Source organism: Felis catus, chromosome B1 (assembly GCF_018350175.1).
Source record: "Felis catus isolate Fca126 chromosome B1, F.catus_Fca126_mat1.0, whole genome shotgun sequence".
NCBI lineage: Eukaryota > Metazoa > Chordata > Mammalia > Carnivora > Felidae > Felis > Felis catus.
Window position 1 is genome coordinate 38,660,151 of NC_058371.1, and position 15,700 is coordinate 38,675,850.

Genomic DNA, 15,700 nt, shown 5'->3' on the forward strand with positions numbered 1-15,700 from the left:
CAAACTGTGTCAATTATTTTGAAATATTATTATTCAAATATTGTCCAGTGAACAAAGCTAACTATAATCACTGACTGTGTATCTCAACCATTCACATCTATCACAGAGAAACTCACACATTGCCATGGTTCTATTTTCTTCCTAAATATATTCATACCTTTGGAAAAAGGTAGGCTTGCTCTGGAACAAATGCTGGTCAGTTACATGCCAAGGCAGTAATTTCATAGCACCTTTTTATATTCTGAATTCCTTCCCATTAAATGAATAGAGCATGGAGGTGTGAAAAGCCTCATGCACTGAGAGTCACAAAAATTGTCTGTTGAAATCAATGCAACATTTCCAATCAAATCTGAGATGTTCAGTGAATATGAACATCAGGATCTTTAGCCTTAAAATCCAGAGACACCTTTAATCAAACCAAAAATTTAACATGCAGAATGGAAAATCCATAAAAAGTAAGAATTCTGTTTGAAAACTCAAAGTACCAGGCAGGCCCAAATCTTGAATTTTGGGCCAATGAATGAAATATCTGTAATGAAAGGAAATATTAAGCAAAAAGATGAAAAACTGAAGACTAGAGGTTCATATTCCCAGATAAATTCAAGACTATTCTCCAAAATGACTGTACTGACATTTTCAAATATACTCTCTTATAATACAAAAGAAAGAGCTGTTTTCCCCATTTGTTTTCTTTTAAAGATACATTAAATTAAATGCCTTTTAAAGAGAAATTCTTTGATGAATTATTTCTGAAAAACTGAACTCATACATGTTTTTAACATGTTCCCAATTCAGAATGTTAAGTAAAAGGATCATCTTCAACGTTGCTCTACTATGTGTGGGAGAGACAGCAAAGGTTTCATGGACTAAGGGCCGGGGGACTGGAAAAGAAAAGTTCTGAAAATTTGTGTAAAGACCAGATAGGAAATATTTTAGGCTTTATAGGCCATGAAGTCCCTGTTACAACTACTCAACATGTCATTTTAGTGTGAAGATGTAAAGAAATGGGTGTGGCTTTGTTCGATAAAACTTTACTTATGAAAACAGTCTATCAGCAGAATTTTGCCTGTGGGACATACGTTGCTGACCCCAATCTTTTTTCTTTTTTTTAAGATTTTATTTTTAAGCCCTCTCTATACCCAACATGGGCCTTGAACTCACAACCGTGAGATCAAGAGTCCCATGTTCTACCAAGAGTCTATATGCCATGCTCTGAGCCAGTCGGGCACCCCCACTGAGCCCTGATCTAAGAGAAAACTAGAAGGAAGTAGAATTTGTGTTGAGCACATCATGAGTGAGCAAGCAAAACAGATTAGGATTCCTGATGTATTCTGTGCCTTATTTTTAAAATTATGGCATTTTTTCCCACTGGGCTGATAATCAGTTCCCAACTTTACTGGTAATAATGAGAGCAAAGGGGCAAAGTTAAGATGAAGAGATTCCTTCTTTAGAGTAACCTAGAAACCATATAATCTGCTGTCCAATATTCTGCACAAGAATGACCAAGTCTTTGCTTTGAGTATGCTTTCCCTGACAACTGGAGGAATGGAACCTTCTTCAATGCTCCAGCCAAGACCTAACCTAAACTCAGTTCTAAGGGAGAGCTACTAACAAGGCCAGCTATCTCAAGTATTTGTTAGGAAAGCAAACCACAGCATATACTCTGACCTACAGGTTAAAGAATTAGGCAAAATAATCCGAAAATTTTTATTTTCAATAACGTAGAGTCTGGAAGCTTTGTGGAAAACATGCTTTCAGGGAAACTAAGGGCTCTCATGATCCATTGGTAAAATCTGGCCTCATAAACCTTGGGATATCGAAAACACAGTAGGTATACCTGCCCACATGACAATTCCATCTCCAACATGTTACAATAAGTGGGGTAAAAAAAAAAAAAGTATACTACTTTAATTCTGTAGTTCTGCTACAAGTTCCTATTTTGCTTTTGTTTTGTTTTCTTCTCTATCAAGTAAGTTTAATTGTATTATGCTGCCCTCAGGTGTCCACTTTTTTATATGCATGATTAGCAGGCAAAGTAGGATCCTTTGTAAATTTAGAAACCAAGATGCTGTCATATTCAAAGTATCCTTTCACAAACTCCAATCACAGAGCTAATGTAAGTATTAAAGAAGTTCAACGTTTAGGGATATCTGAAATATTACTTGGGCTTTTCCTGCCACTTGTGTAAAAACACTGCCATTGAAAAAGGAACTGAAGTGGTTTAAAGAAAAAATAAAGCAACTGATAGTAATATTGTAACACAGTGGCTCTCAAAATAGGATTCATGGATCCTGTCCCCAGTGTCCATGAACTCAAACCTAGTGTTATAATAATACTCAAAACATTTCTTTCACTCTCACAAGTTACAGTGGAGTAAAAGCCAGATGACTTCTGACAAACTATAACCAACTAAATACAGAAGCAGAGGAGTTAGTTGTCTTCTATTAAGCCAAATACGAAAGTCTCCCCCCAAATATTTTAAATGCTTTACTTTTCACTCATTTTTTGTTTTTCTAAGTATAATTATTATTCATTAAAAAGAATTGTTATCCCCATATGATTTCACTTATACATGGAATCTAAAAAACAAGCAAATGAACAAACAAATAGGTGATGGGGATTAAGGAGGGCTTTTGTGATGAGCACCCAGTGTTGTATATAAGTGCTGAATCACTAAGTTGTATACCAGAAACTAATATTATGCTGTATGTCAAGTAACTGGAATTTAATTAAAAACTTAAAAAAAACACATAAGTGTTTTTAAAGTTAAAAAAAAAAAGAACAGAAACAGACCCATAAATACAGAAAAGTAGCTGACGGCTCCCAGAGGGGCAGAGGGTAAGGGGATAGGCAAAACAGGTGAAAGGGTGTGGGAGATACAAGCGTCCAGTTACGGAATGAATACATCACAGGATAAAAGGTTTAATATAGGGAAAATAGTCAAGAGTTTGTTAATAGCATTGTATGGTAACAGATGGTAGCTACAGTTGTAGTCAGCATATCATAACATACAAACTTGTCAAATCACTATGCTGTACACCTAAAACATTGTGTGTCAACATAACATTGTGTGTCAACTATATTTCAATTTAAAAAAAAGGTACAGACTTCTAATTATAAAATAAATACCTCATGGGGATGTAATGTACATCATGGTTAATACTGTATTGAATTTTCAAAAATTAAGAGTTGTAGCTTGGGGCACCTGGGTGGCTCAGTCGGTTAAATGTCTGACTCTTGATCTCAGCTCAGGTCTTGATCTCTCGGTCATGAGATCAAGCCCCAGGTTGGGCTCCACACTAAGTGTGGCCCTACTTAAGAAAGAAAGAAAGAAAGAAAGAAAGAAAGAAAGAAAGAAAGAAAGAAAGAAAGAAAGAAAGAAAGAAAGAAAGAAAGAAAGAAAGAAAATTGTAGCTTAAAAGTTCTCATCACAAGGAAAAAAACCTGTTTTGGTAACAAATGTTAACTGGACTTATTGTAATGATCATTTTGTAATATATACAAATATTGAATCATAATGCTGTACACCTAAAAATACATAAAAAATAAAATTCACTCATTTTAAAAGAAAAAAGTATGCTATTCATTTAATAGGCTTATTAATGCTATTTTAAAATAATTTAATATTTTTAAATCTTATCCATTTTAGTTTAACATAGTAAATAGTAATGGATATAACAAAAGTTCTTTGGGGACCTCAAAAAAATTCAAGAGTAAAAAGGGATTCTGAGACCATAAAGTTTGAGAAGTACTATAGTAGCAGACAGATTTTATCACAACTTCATAGAAAGTGTTTCCTCTGAAATTTGAGAAGATAAAAGAAAAGACACTGACCTCATTATCAAATTACAAAGACTAAATTCTACTTTTAACTTGTCACAGAAAGACCATTAACTTAAGCAGTGGGATTAAAGGTAAGAAGTTTGTTTACCTTCCTCACCCTGACTTCTCCTTCTCTCCCCAAAACATTTGCAGGAAAAAAGAGCAAAAACAGATTTAATATTGCATTTCATCTGCTTTCTTTTACCACTTTCTACTGTTGAGCTGTGCAAATGTGAAAAGTTCATAATGGTAAGAAGGAAAAGGAAAGTCATTATGCAGTGACTGAATAATGTATAAATTAGATAATCTGAGGTCTTTAAATGAGTCCCATTAACCCAACTCATATCCGTGGTATATTTTCCATGTATGAACCTATTCTAAAAAAAAAGTGAAGAAAGAAAGAAAAGGAGAAAGAATTGGCTAGGGAGGAAGAAATGGAGGAAATAAAAAAAGGAAGGGAGGCTTTCATTTTGAAGAATCACAGAAGCCAAGAAAATCTACCAGTGCATGATTAATTTTGACATGCTTAAAAAGGCATTCCTACTAAAATCTAGGTAGCTGTCAATTTGACCAGTCATTGTATTTTAAAGGTCATTTCGAAATTGAAAAATCTGGGATGCATGGGTGGCTCAGTTGGTTAAGCATCCAACGCTTGATTCTGGCTCAGGTCCTGATCTCATGGTTCTTGGGATCAAGCCCCATGTGGCCTCTGCCTTGACGGCACAAAGCCTGCTTGGGATTCTCTCTTTCCCTCTTTCTCAGCCCTTCTCCCACTTGTTCTCTTTCTCTCTCTCAAAATAAATAAACATTAAAAAAGTAAATAGATAAAATAAAATTGGAAAATCTGAAATCAAGAAAGTTTTCTATAAAAACATTTCCACAGCTGATGGTTAAGGTTCTTAGGCTATCCCCCAAATGCTCATTCTGAAGAAAGGAATAGTAAGAGTAAAACTGAATCCAGGGCCCCACCAGAAACCCTTGGCAACTTTGAGGCTAGACCTGACGCTTCTATGAACTTTCAGTATCATTGAGAAGCTCCTGGGATGAGAGCCCACTAGAAGTCACTGGGGCTAGGGAGCTCCCAGTGAGGTGAACAGAAAGACTTGGCACCAAGGAGGTGGAAAAGAGGTAAGGGAAGGAGGCTGTGCTGGCTGAATGCAAATTAAGAATGAGGCTAGAATCTATAGTTGGGTAAAACTCAATAAGGAAACAAATGAATGCCAGGGATGGCTTTCCTGGCAGAGGGCATCAAGGATATGGGGCAGACAGGAAGAGAAGGTACAGACAAGACAGCTACCCAAGACAAAGGGAGAGCAGCAGGCAAAATTCACTTAAGACAGCTGCCAGTTATAAAAATGATAATTACAGACACAGAGACTTTTTAAGGATATTAACTACCTATCAACCTTAGAGGTTTGTGGTGCTTTTGAGGCACAATATAAAAAGTAAAAGCATGAAACAATTCTTGTAATAGTCATTTTCCACTTCTGATAATAAACCAAACATTTTACCCACCACTTAAAATTCTGTGATCCTACAGAGCCAGTCTAGGAATTAAAAACTCACAATTACCAATGTAGTTTACAAACTGAAAAATAATATACTCCTATGACCTATGTCAAACTGAACTCCACATATATTTTTAACATTATTCTATTACAAAAACTATATTTTACCTTTGACTTTTTCTCCCCTCTACCAGTATGGTATACTAACTGGGTGTTATCCCTTATTCAACCTTTAACCTAACACCAAAAACAAAACCAAGACAACACAGTAAAGTCCTGCCTCATACATTAAATTCAGACCTCTGAGGATGATATTCAACACACCTGGAGTATTCCAAAGACATTTATAGGATGCCCAGCCTGAGCCAGATACAGCCACCACTCCAGAAGAACCACAGTCCTCAACTCCCTTATACCTGTGGAGAGTGAGCTGGCTCTTGCCAACACTGAAAAGCATAGTGGACACCTTGGGTAAAATTGCTAGTAAAAATACCAAGCCACAGTATGAAAGGGTAGCTTCTGTCATAATATCTTCATTAAAAATAATGTCCTGGCTACTGCCTCTGACTATGGCCTGGCCCTGCACAGCCATTGTCTTGTAGATCTCTTTTGACTTTTAGTTGTGAAATTCACCTACTGATTGTGTACTCATCTATCCTACACTTCATTACAACTCAATCTGTATCTAAAACTTCCTTCCACCTCAGAGTCCTGCCCTGGTGAGAAGTTCCTGCCTATTGTCCTGTCCCTGCCACCTGCCTTTACCCCCAGTGATAATCCTGCCAGAGGGCTGAATCTCAACTATGATGGAAGTACCAAAAGCACATTTGAAGATTAGTCCAGAAAATAAATAGGCCTGAATTTATTCTAACATGACAAAATCCTTTTGCTCAAACTATTTCCAATAAAATACAAGGCTTTAAAAAGAAAAAGATTTTCATATTTTCAATTCTTTCCATGTTCATAGTTCAAACAACATGTAATACAACTTAGTTTCAGTATAGCAAAAGAAAACCACACTCCAGAGTTTGTTTTAATAGAAATTTATCTGTATGTGCAAAAGTTTAATTTACATATATATTTCATAGATGGAGGCATTTTAAAAAGATTACTTAGCAAATTAATCATGTGACCACAATTATAACATATTTATCTAAAAGAATAAGCCACATGCAGACAAATAAAAGCCAGTCAATACTATTGCTAAAATAATGATACATCATTCATATTTAAAAAAAAAATAGACACAAAAGGGAATCAGCATTTTTAGTTCCAATTAAATTATAACATCTGAATGAATTTCTCCCCAAAATATTGCATACGCCTTAGATTTTTTTTCCTAGCCTACTTATTAGTGAAGTTCAATAATCCAACATATAATTAAAATAGCTCTCCAGTGCTTTTCCACCTTAGCACCTCAGTTACCTGCTACCATTCTTCAGTTTAAAGGATTAATGGAAGTTAGCCTAGCCAACACTCCAGAAATGAGATTTGACTTCCATGAACATCTCATTCATTTCCCATCCTTACCCAAACGGCACAGAACTTGGATAGAGTAGAGACACTAAAAGAGTTTGTTGAACGATCAAATAAATTAGAAAAAGAAAGAAAGAAATTCCAACATGTAACACTATATTAGATTTATTACATTAGTATACATTCTATTGTTTTATTAGTAAGAAAGTTAGCAGAACAAAGGCCCATATCAGTGCATTTTCAATGTATCATTCCTTAGAGTAAATAAAGCCACAAGAAAGATTCACAAAGTAAAGCCAAAAGAATTCCCAAGGTATGCCTCCCCCACTGAAAGTATGAGAACACGCTTATCTTGGTACTTCTTAAAAAGGTCATGCTATCATGGCACAATGGTATGAAAGAAAAAGAAAATGGTTTATTAGTTTACTCCCCAAGAGGATTATTCTGACATTGGATTGAGTAATGAGAGGTAATGGCCTAGGCAGTACAGCCTAGGAAGGTGAAAAGGGGAAAAGGTTAGAAATGAACCACTTTATATTTTGAATGGTTCACCTTCAAAGGGGCCATGCTAATAAGTCAAACAAACATGATAACAAAAAATCAGGCAACCATGATGCAAGAGAAGCTACATCCAGAATTATGGATAAAAACTTACCACCTAGAAGGAAAATTTATTTTTTAAATGAATCCATAGTTTGAAGATAAGAGAAACACATTTTCATATGGTTAGTTCTCATGATAACAACTATCTATTTTAACAGACTTTTAACAGCATGCATTGTAAATAAGGATTAAAAAAACTCTAGTATACAAAACCTAAACAACAGACAACCCTAAGTATAAAGCATACATTTTCAAAAACAAAGCTAAGAACTAATAATCATTAAATACATGATTTTGATGATATACAGGGATTTACTTGTACTTATAATATTCTCCCTCTTATATGTAATTCTGCCACCACAGCCAAATATTAATTATGTATGACTGGCATAACTCAAGCTAATAATAAACTGTTCATTTGTTTGCTGTCTCTTACTGATAAACTCTTACATTCTAGTTGCCAAAAAGAAGTATGATGCTTCATTTAATCTCTTTTCAAATATTCGAAGGAGGTATGAAGACAGAGCAAGAGCAAATCCAAGATCTGTGGTTCTGAACCTATGGGCTATAGACACTGGGGTGCCCATGCCTAGTTGGATATCAAGCATGCTGACTTATCTGAATAAATAATAAACCTCACACCTTTATCTCCTCCTGTTTCAAATTATTGTGATTAATAAGTTACATATTTATTTGAAAGTATTATTAAAGCAATATTAGCTTTTTAAAAGGTAATTTACCTTTTAATAGAAACCAATCTCACATCTAGCAACTTCCACAGAAGTTCTATGAGATCCTCAACCTTTAAATAAGAATTGATTCTTTTTTTTTTTTCATTACACATTTTCTCAGTAAACAGACACTAAATGTACAACCATCATATATGGATGGGACCTCAAAATAACTCATGTGAAGAAGATCCCTCATGCTGGGACTCTCTGATTTAGACCAAAGTTATATGTGGACAAGAGCACTCAAAATTGTCTCTTTCAGCTGAAAGGTTGAGAAATTTAGTGTGAAGAAAAGAAGGGGACAGAATTGCAATTGTTATCATAAGACAGGGAAAGAGGAAAGCAGGGAAAACTTGCTTCACTGGTAAGAGAAAAGCAGAGGTCAGGACTATCCACTGATTCGTCCTCCCCTTGGCAAGCTGGATGAGTTTAGATTCTGATCCTCATTTCAAGGCTCACTAGTACCTTCATTTCCATAAGATGTATTACAGCGCTATTACTCCAAAATGTCCCCTGAAAAAAATCTACATTCTTAATCTCTATCATCTCTGGACACATGTTATGCATGTCAACAAGTCACTAAGTTATTCTAAATTCACTTGATGCAAACTGCAAAAGGAATTTCTTGGTTGAGTATCATGAGATTTGTGAAGGCAGCGTTAAACTAACTGTCACTAACTACATCTCCTCTTCAGTCTTCTGAGGGTAGAACACTTCTTTCCCTTCAGTCCATCTTAATGGTCCCATAGAGCTCCATTTTGCCTTAAGGAAATTATGTGGCCTTTTGAAATAGGAGAACGAAATTGGACTGATAACTGAGTTTTAGTTCTTTTAATTGTAAGATAAATCATATAGCAAATCAAGGGATGATTTAGATTCTTTAATTACAAGAAACCTGGTTTTCTCTTCAAAATAAATGGACTGGAGGGCATGAAAAAGTTTTTGCACTAAATAAGTATATATTGGCCTATATTAAGCTAAAACATTCTTATTTTCTCTAATATAAATAGTTTAAGTAAATGCTAAAATTCCACATCTACAAAAGGAAAGCTTGTATAATAACTATAAATTTAAGTTTATTCTACATCTTAAATACAAGAAGAGAAAGTAATGATGTCATTTTGATATTTTAACTGGTAAAAGACCAGGTGAGCTGAGAAATGTAGAAAAGGCTGAGTTCTTAAGACTCACTACTGTATTTGGTGAAAACACAGTCAACATTTTCAGATCTAACTTATATCCTTTTTCCATCAGATATCAACTCTAATAGCTAACCAAAAACAAAATAAAACAAAAACAAAAACAAAAAAGTAAAAGCTCAGCCTCTGCCATCTACTGGAGAAAGAAGATACAGAACACACACATTACAGACAAAACAACTCCAGACATGTACATGAAATCGTATTCACTTAAAACTAAGCTCTGTGCTAGCATGTAAAGTAAGTTATTTCTTCTTCCAAAGATTTATGTTTACCTAGCTGTCAAGTAGAGAATGAGAGAAAGGGCAGCAGATAATAAATATGTATGAACACAAAAGCAAAGATAAGCCCAAGACATTTTAATTTGTATAAGACATCTTCACACACCTACACTTACATGGCCATGGAGATCTGTGTTAAGAAGCATCATTGCACAGGTGAGGCAATGGACTCCATCTAAGGGGAAAGACAAGGAAAGAAAGCATTAATTCACTATTTCCTGTTGGCCTTGTTATTATCATTAAATAGCATACACTAAGAACCTATGAAAACACAATAATGTGGCTAGGCACAATTCATCATATTTGGGGAGACAAAAAAATAGATAAAAATAAATTACTAAAGGGACTTCAGTGACAAAGTTGGACTCTACTGCTGGTAAAGTATATTATTCTTACCTCTCTGGAGGGGAATTTGACAGTACACATTGTAAGCTTTGAAACAGTAATCTTTTACTTTTGACACAGTAAATCCACTTACAGGGCTTTACACTAAGGAAATAAGGATCTATACAAAATACAAGGATATCCAAAGAAACATTGCTTACAATGGGGAACAAGTAAATAAAACTCTCCAAAAATACAACTGTTATGTTTAAGTCATTAAAAATGTTGTCCAAGTATACATGTTTAAATAGAAAAATATTTCATAGTAAATTATTACATGAAAAATGCACTAAATGCAGTATAGTTCCATGTAAATATAAATATATCTAGAATAATACATAACAATATTAAAAGATTATTGTCTCTGGATAGTGAGATAATTTTTATATTTTTATTTATATTTTCTTAATTTTTTGAAACACAAGATACAGAAAATAAAATAAACCATTTTCTACTATTCCTTCTTTTTTAACTTTCTGAGAGGAAAGTAAATTAAGAAAGAAGCAAAAGTTAAAGGAAACCAAGATTTGGGTCTTTCATTGTACTGTCTGGGTATTAGTTCTCTGGCTAAAAAAGAGGAATAGTTATCCTTTTTCGTGACAATTCTTTATTTTTTTTTTTCAACGTTTATTTATTTTTGGGACAGAGAGAGACAGAGCATGAATGGGGGAGGGGCAGAGAGAGAGGGAGACACAAAATCGGAAACAGGCTCCAGGCTCTGAGCCATCAGCCCAGAGCCTGACGCGGGGCTCGAACTCACGGACCGCGAGATCGTGACCTGGCTGAAGTCGGACGCTTAACCGACTGCGCCACCCAGGCGCCCCATCGTGACAATTCTTTAAAGGCAACATGTAGGCTACTGGCACAGGATACTATGGATCAGACAAAAGTAAAATATTGGAATAATCTGAAAATATTAAAAAATTAAATATTCAAAAAAAATGTTCAAACCAGAAGGATCATTTCACACTTAGATGGAAACATTGCTCTCTCTTCTTACTTTATAGAGGAAAAGAAAAGGCAATAAGAATTAAGCTTCTCATTTCCAAACCTTAGAAATACTTCTCATTCTTTTCTTGCAATTCTCAATCCAAGTATAGCTGTCCATAGCAGCTGCAGATGCAGAAAAATCTTACTAATGAATGCCAAATGTACAGAAAGGCCTTTCTAATTACTGAATTCATGAATGAAAGAAAGCTTATTTGGGGGCACCTGGGTGGATCAGTCAGTTAAACGTCTGACTCTTGACTTAGGCTCAGGTCATGATCTCACAGTTTATGAGTTCGGCCAGGCATTAGGCTCTGTGATGACAGTGTGGAGCTTGCTTAGGATCCTCTCTCTCTCCCTCTCTCTCTGCCCCTCTCCCACTCTCTTTCAAAATAAATAAACTTTTAAAAAATCTTAAAAAACAAAAAGCTTATTTTTCAAAGTATGCCTTTGAGGATAGTAGGTGATTTCTGTTATTAATGCCTCTAAGGAGATGTTACCAAATGCCCAAAAGTATATTCATTCCACTTCCAGCTTATTATTAAATTTTAAATACATTAAAACAAATTCCTTAAAAGCATCTAGAAAACTCAGCAGCCAACTCTAAAATATCCCTGTCAGTTCAGGGTACACATCCATATTCCTTCTTTCACTAAGGACTGCTACCATCTTATTAGATATGAAGAAGGTTTTAATAGAAACAACTCCCTTTTTATCCCTTTCATTCTCTACTCCGTGATTACAATAGGCCTAACTATAATCAAAGAAAGGACTAAAGAAAATTAAGTTCCCATTTTACAGAGAAGAATGTGACTTTAATGATCAGATGGTTAGTTAATTTAGCTATAGCCTGGAGGGTGGAGACCAGAGACCTGGGGAATAATCACTTTAGTCAATATCATGTACACTTAACTGGCAATACTGAAGCTCAAAGATAACTGCCATTTCTAATGCATCTAGTCCTAGTGATCTCTTCCAGAATCTGTGTTTATGAAAGATTCTCCAATTGCAAATGAAAGTACCTGACCTCAAATCATGAAAACTTTGCTTTATTGCAGGAGTTGACATGGAGGAAAAACCTCTCTTGATAGGGTACATCAACAATTAAATAGCTTAAACTTGCTTTTTAAAATTAGTACAATAAACATAAACTCATAGTTCATTAAAATCATAAACCAAATTCAGTGGTCAGTGTTGTTACAATGAATATCAAGCCAAAGCACTGGAGACACATCACAAACTCCAGTGAGATTTGTAAACGTTTCCAAAACTAACCACAAAATTAATAAGCATACATGCAAGGGGTTTAGGGTCAGATGTATAGGAAGAAGAAATAAGAAAACTAGCATTTCATTAAAATGTGCTTTGCATGTAAAATCTCAGAGTGACAACATGAGCAACTTAAAGCATCCTGTCATAGTATGGAACTGGAAAACTAAGTAAAAATTAATTAAAAGAAGAATAAGGAATATCATGCAGTCATTACATATCATGCTTTTTAAAGAATATTTAATGACATGAGAAAACGCTCAAATGAAAACGAAGGACAACAGGAAACAAAACTCTGTAATGATTCCAATTTGACATTAAATATTTCACAAACTGACTGGAAGGAAATAAATCAAGCAGTTAATAATAGTTATCTCTAGATAACTAGATGATTTTCATTTTCTTCTGTATAATCTTCCATATTTTCCACAATAAAATATAACTTTAATAATGAGAAAAATAGCCCTTGTTTTTTGAAATACAAACATTTCCATCAGATTACCTTGTGAAGCAATAGTGTCTGGGTTACAGTAAAAATATCTATTGGAGAAATGTATTAAAACTCTCTCTCGTTCTTGAGTTTCTCCCACAAGAGAAAATGCTTTAAAGAAATACCTAAAAAAGAATTAGGGGGAAAAAAGTGAAACTTTAGAAAACATTACCATACTCTTTATGTTTGACAATTAAAATTACTTCATATAGGGGTGCCTGGGTGGCTCAGGTGGTTAAGCATCCAACTGTCTCTTATTTTGAGTTTATTATCTCAAAAATAAATAAACATTTTAAAAAATTAAAATAAAATTAATTCATATATAATAAGAAATTAATTAGGGGTGCCTGGGTGGCTTAGTCTGTTAAGTGTCCATTTCTTGATTTCAGCTCAAGTAATGATCTCATGATCCGTAACACTGAACCCCACACCGGGCTCTGCACTGATAGCACAGAGCCTGCTTGGGATTCTCTCTCTGACCCTCCCCTGCTAGCTCTCTCTCTGTCTCAAATAAGTATACAACTAAAGAGAAATTAATTATATGAAGATATTCTACAGTTATTCTTTTACAAAATCGCTTACTATATAGCCATTCAATATAAATTTATTTTATTCTATAAAATGTCAATATAAAGATGGACAAGGCAATAACAATACCACCTTGGGAAGGTGGTAATGTCCCATGACTAAATGACAAATAGCCATTTAAAAGATCAGTCAGATAAAAACCAAAGAACACTTAAGGCTGAACCTACAACCATGAAGGCTATGTTTTAAAACTATACATGGATAACAGTTTATCATTTTGCTATATGATTATACTTGTCATTGACACATTGTTAAAATTACAATTATATTATTTTGTGTATAGTAGATTTCTCTTATTTTATTTTGCCTATTATCATATTATATTATTACCTTTTATATGGGAAGGAAATTGGGAGCTAAAACTATAAATTATTTCTTGGGTTAGGAATAAATTAATGTATCTATAAAAATTCTTTGAAAAATAAAAATATGCCCAGAACTACACACCAATCTAAATCTGAGTCACTAAGAGTACTGTCTATTATGGATAAACTCAGATGACCCTCACTAGACAAAGCACTTCCCTAAGTATGAAATGAATAGAAAAAAAAAATCCTTTAAAATGTTCTAAAAAATCTTACTGTGGAAACATACATAAAACCTTATTTCTATGATGAAAATGTTGCTGTCTTAGTTTGTTAAATCTAAATTACACTGACCAAACTTTAATTTTTCATAACTTTTATAAACCACATCAGAAAGTAAAGCATAAATATAGATCTTTCCTCTGCCCTTATTTGTTTTCAGTGGAAAAACCTATGAGTGCCACTGATTCATGCAAAGTGCCACAGAATAAGTCATTGTTGTGCATTCTAATCCAAACATCCTCACTTCACCTCCCAAGGCACAGTTTCCTGATTTATAAAACTAGAGGGTTACACAGATGATCTCAGAATTCCTCCAACCTCTGACATGTTAAAAAGTTTATAAGAGTAAATGCTGACTAAGTTTTACCTTTAGCAGTGGCTCTTAGAAATTTACAATACAATAGTGGTGTGAAAAGTGAGGATCAGTGTGTTTATGACACTATTTTGAATGGATCAGCAAAAAGTGCTGAAACAGTTTTGCAGATATTTTCTGATTATTATGTGGATAGTCGTTTTTATTCCATTCATGAGTTAATACCAAAGTATCACCTTAAAAGGCTACTTGGCTATTGTAAACAAATGTTTAGGGAAAAAAATGTATAATTCTACAGCCTGTAAAACTGCCTTTTTTTAAACTGATCATTCAAAAACCAAGTTCCCACAGATTCTACTCCTCCTCGAGACTTACTTTGTCACTATTCTTTACCACATCATCTGCTAGATGCAAAATATGAGTATGATTTCATAAAAACAATATATTTTTCTTTCTGCTATGTTTAATAACTATAGAATAATCTGAGCTAAGATTACAAAGTCACTATGGGTTTTAAAAAAATTAAAAATCACACTTTAGCTTCAGCATTACTTCTCTTCTCAGAATTAATTTTTGGAGGCAAAAAAGAACAGAAGTGATATTTAATCATACCTGAGAGACTGATCCAGTGTCATTCCTGTAAAATCAAAAAACTTCAGATATTCTTCTGCAACTAGTTTGCTAAATTCATTGCTATAAGAAAACAGGATAGACTCTGTTATTAAAGTTGAAGCTATTAAACAAGACAACACACACGGACACATTCAGACACCAGCCTTGGTACAGAACGTACTTCTTGCCTAGGTGCTTTGCGACATCCGATCTTTTGAATCTGTCTAGTTGATAAAGGCGTTTGGCCAACCTTTTGGCTGCTTCTATGTTGCTGCTGGTACCATTACTGAGACTTTCTGAGGTCTCCTTTTCCAGAATTTCAGTGCTCCCCATCTCAGAATGAGTCTCTAGTAGTGCTGTTTTTACCCCAGCATTGCTGTGAGAATTGATAAAGAAGAAAAAAATTAAAAAGATTTTTCTTATGTGACAAAAAAAGGAAAACAGCTGATGAAATTATCATATTGTAGCAATAAATGAAAAACTTTTAAATGGCATAGTTTTAGGCTTAATTATTCATAAAACTATTTACAGCAATATATTTCAATGTACTGAAGAAGTGATTGCTTAAACCCCTTATGAGCAGTTAGGACCTTTACATTTTTAAAAATACAGAGGACTCTAGTTACCTTCATGTTTCTGTGAGTTGTATCTATTGATATTCACTGTATAAGTAATTTAAAAAGAAAAATTTCAAATATTAATTCACTTAAAAATAATAAACCCATTTCATGGCATGCCTGGGTGGCTCAGTCGGTTGAGCATCCGACTTCGACTCAGGTCATGATCTCATGGTCTGTGAGTTCGAGCCCCACGTCGGGCTCTGTGCTGGCAGCTCAGAGCCTGGAGCCTG

At 34.4% G+C, this 15,700-nt stretch overlaps 1 protein-coding gene across 25 annotated transcripts in view; it reads right to left on the reverse strand.

Annotated features, from left to right (window-relative positions):
- PSD3 (pleckstrin and Sec7 domain containing 3) overlaps window positions 1-15,700 on the reverse strand; it is a 785,560-nt gene that overhangs the window by 349,804 nt on the left and 420,056 nt on the right. For all 25 annotated transcript variants that reach the window (XM_045055432.1, XM_045055440.1, XM_023252529.2 and 22 more), the window contains 4 exons: window positions 15,032-15,226; window positions 14,851-14,931; window positions 12,763-12,875; window positions 9,737-9,795 (listed from right to left, as the gene is read on the reverse strand). In XM_045055432.1, the coding sequence (XP_044911367.1) occupies window positions 9,737-9,795; window positions 12,763-12,875; window positions 14,851-14,931; window positions 15,032-15,226 (448 nt within the window). The remainder of the gene's footprint in view (window positions 1-9,736; window positions 9,796-12,762; window positions 12,876-14,850; window positions 14,932-15,031; window positions 15,227-15,700) is intronic.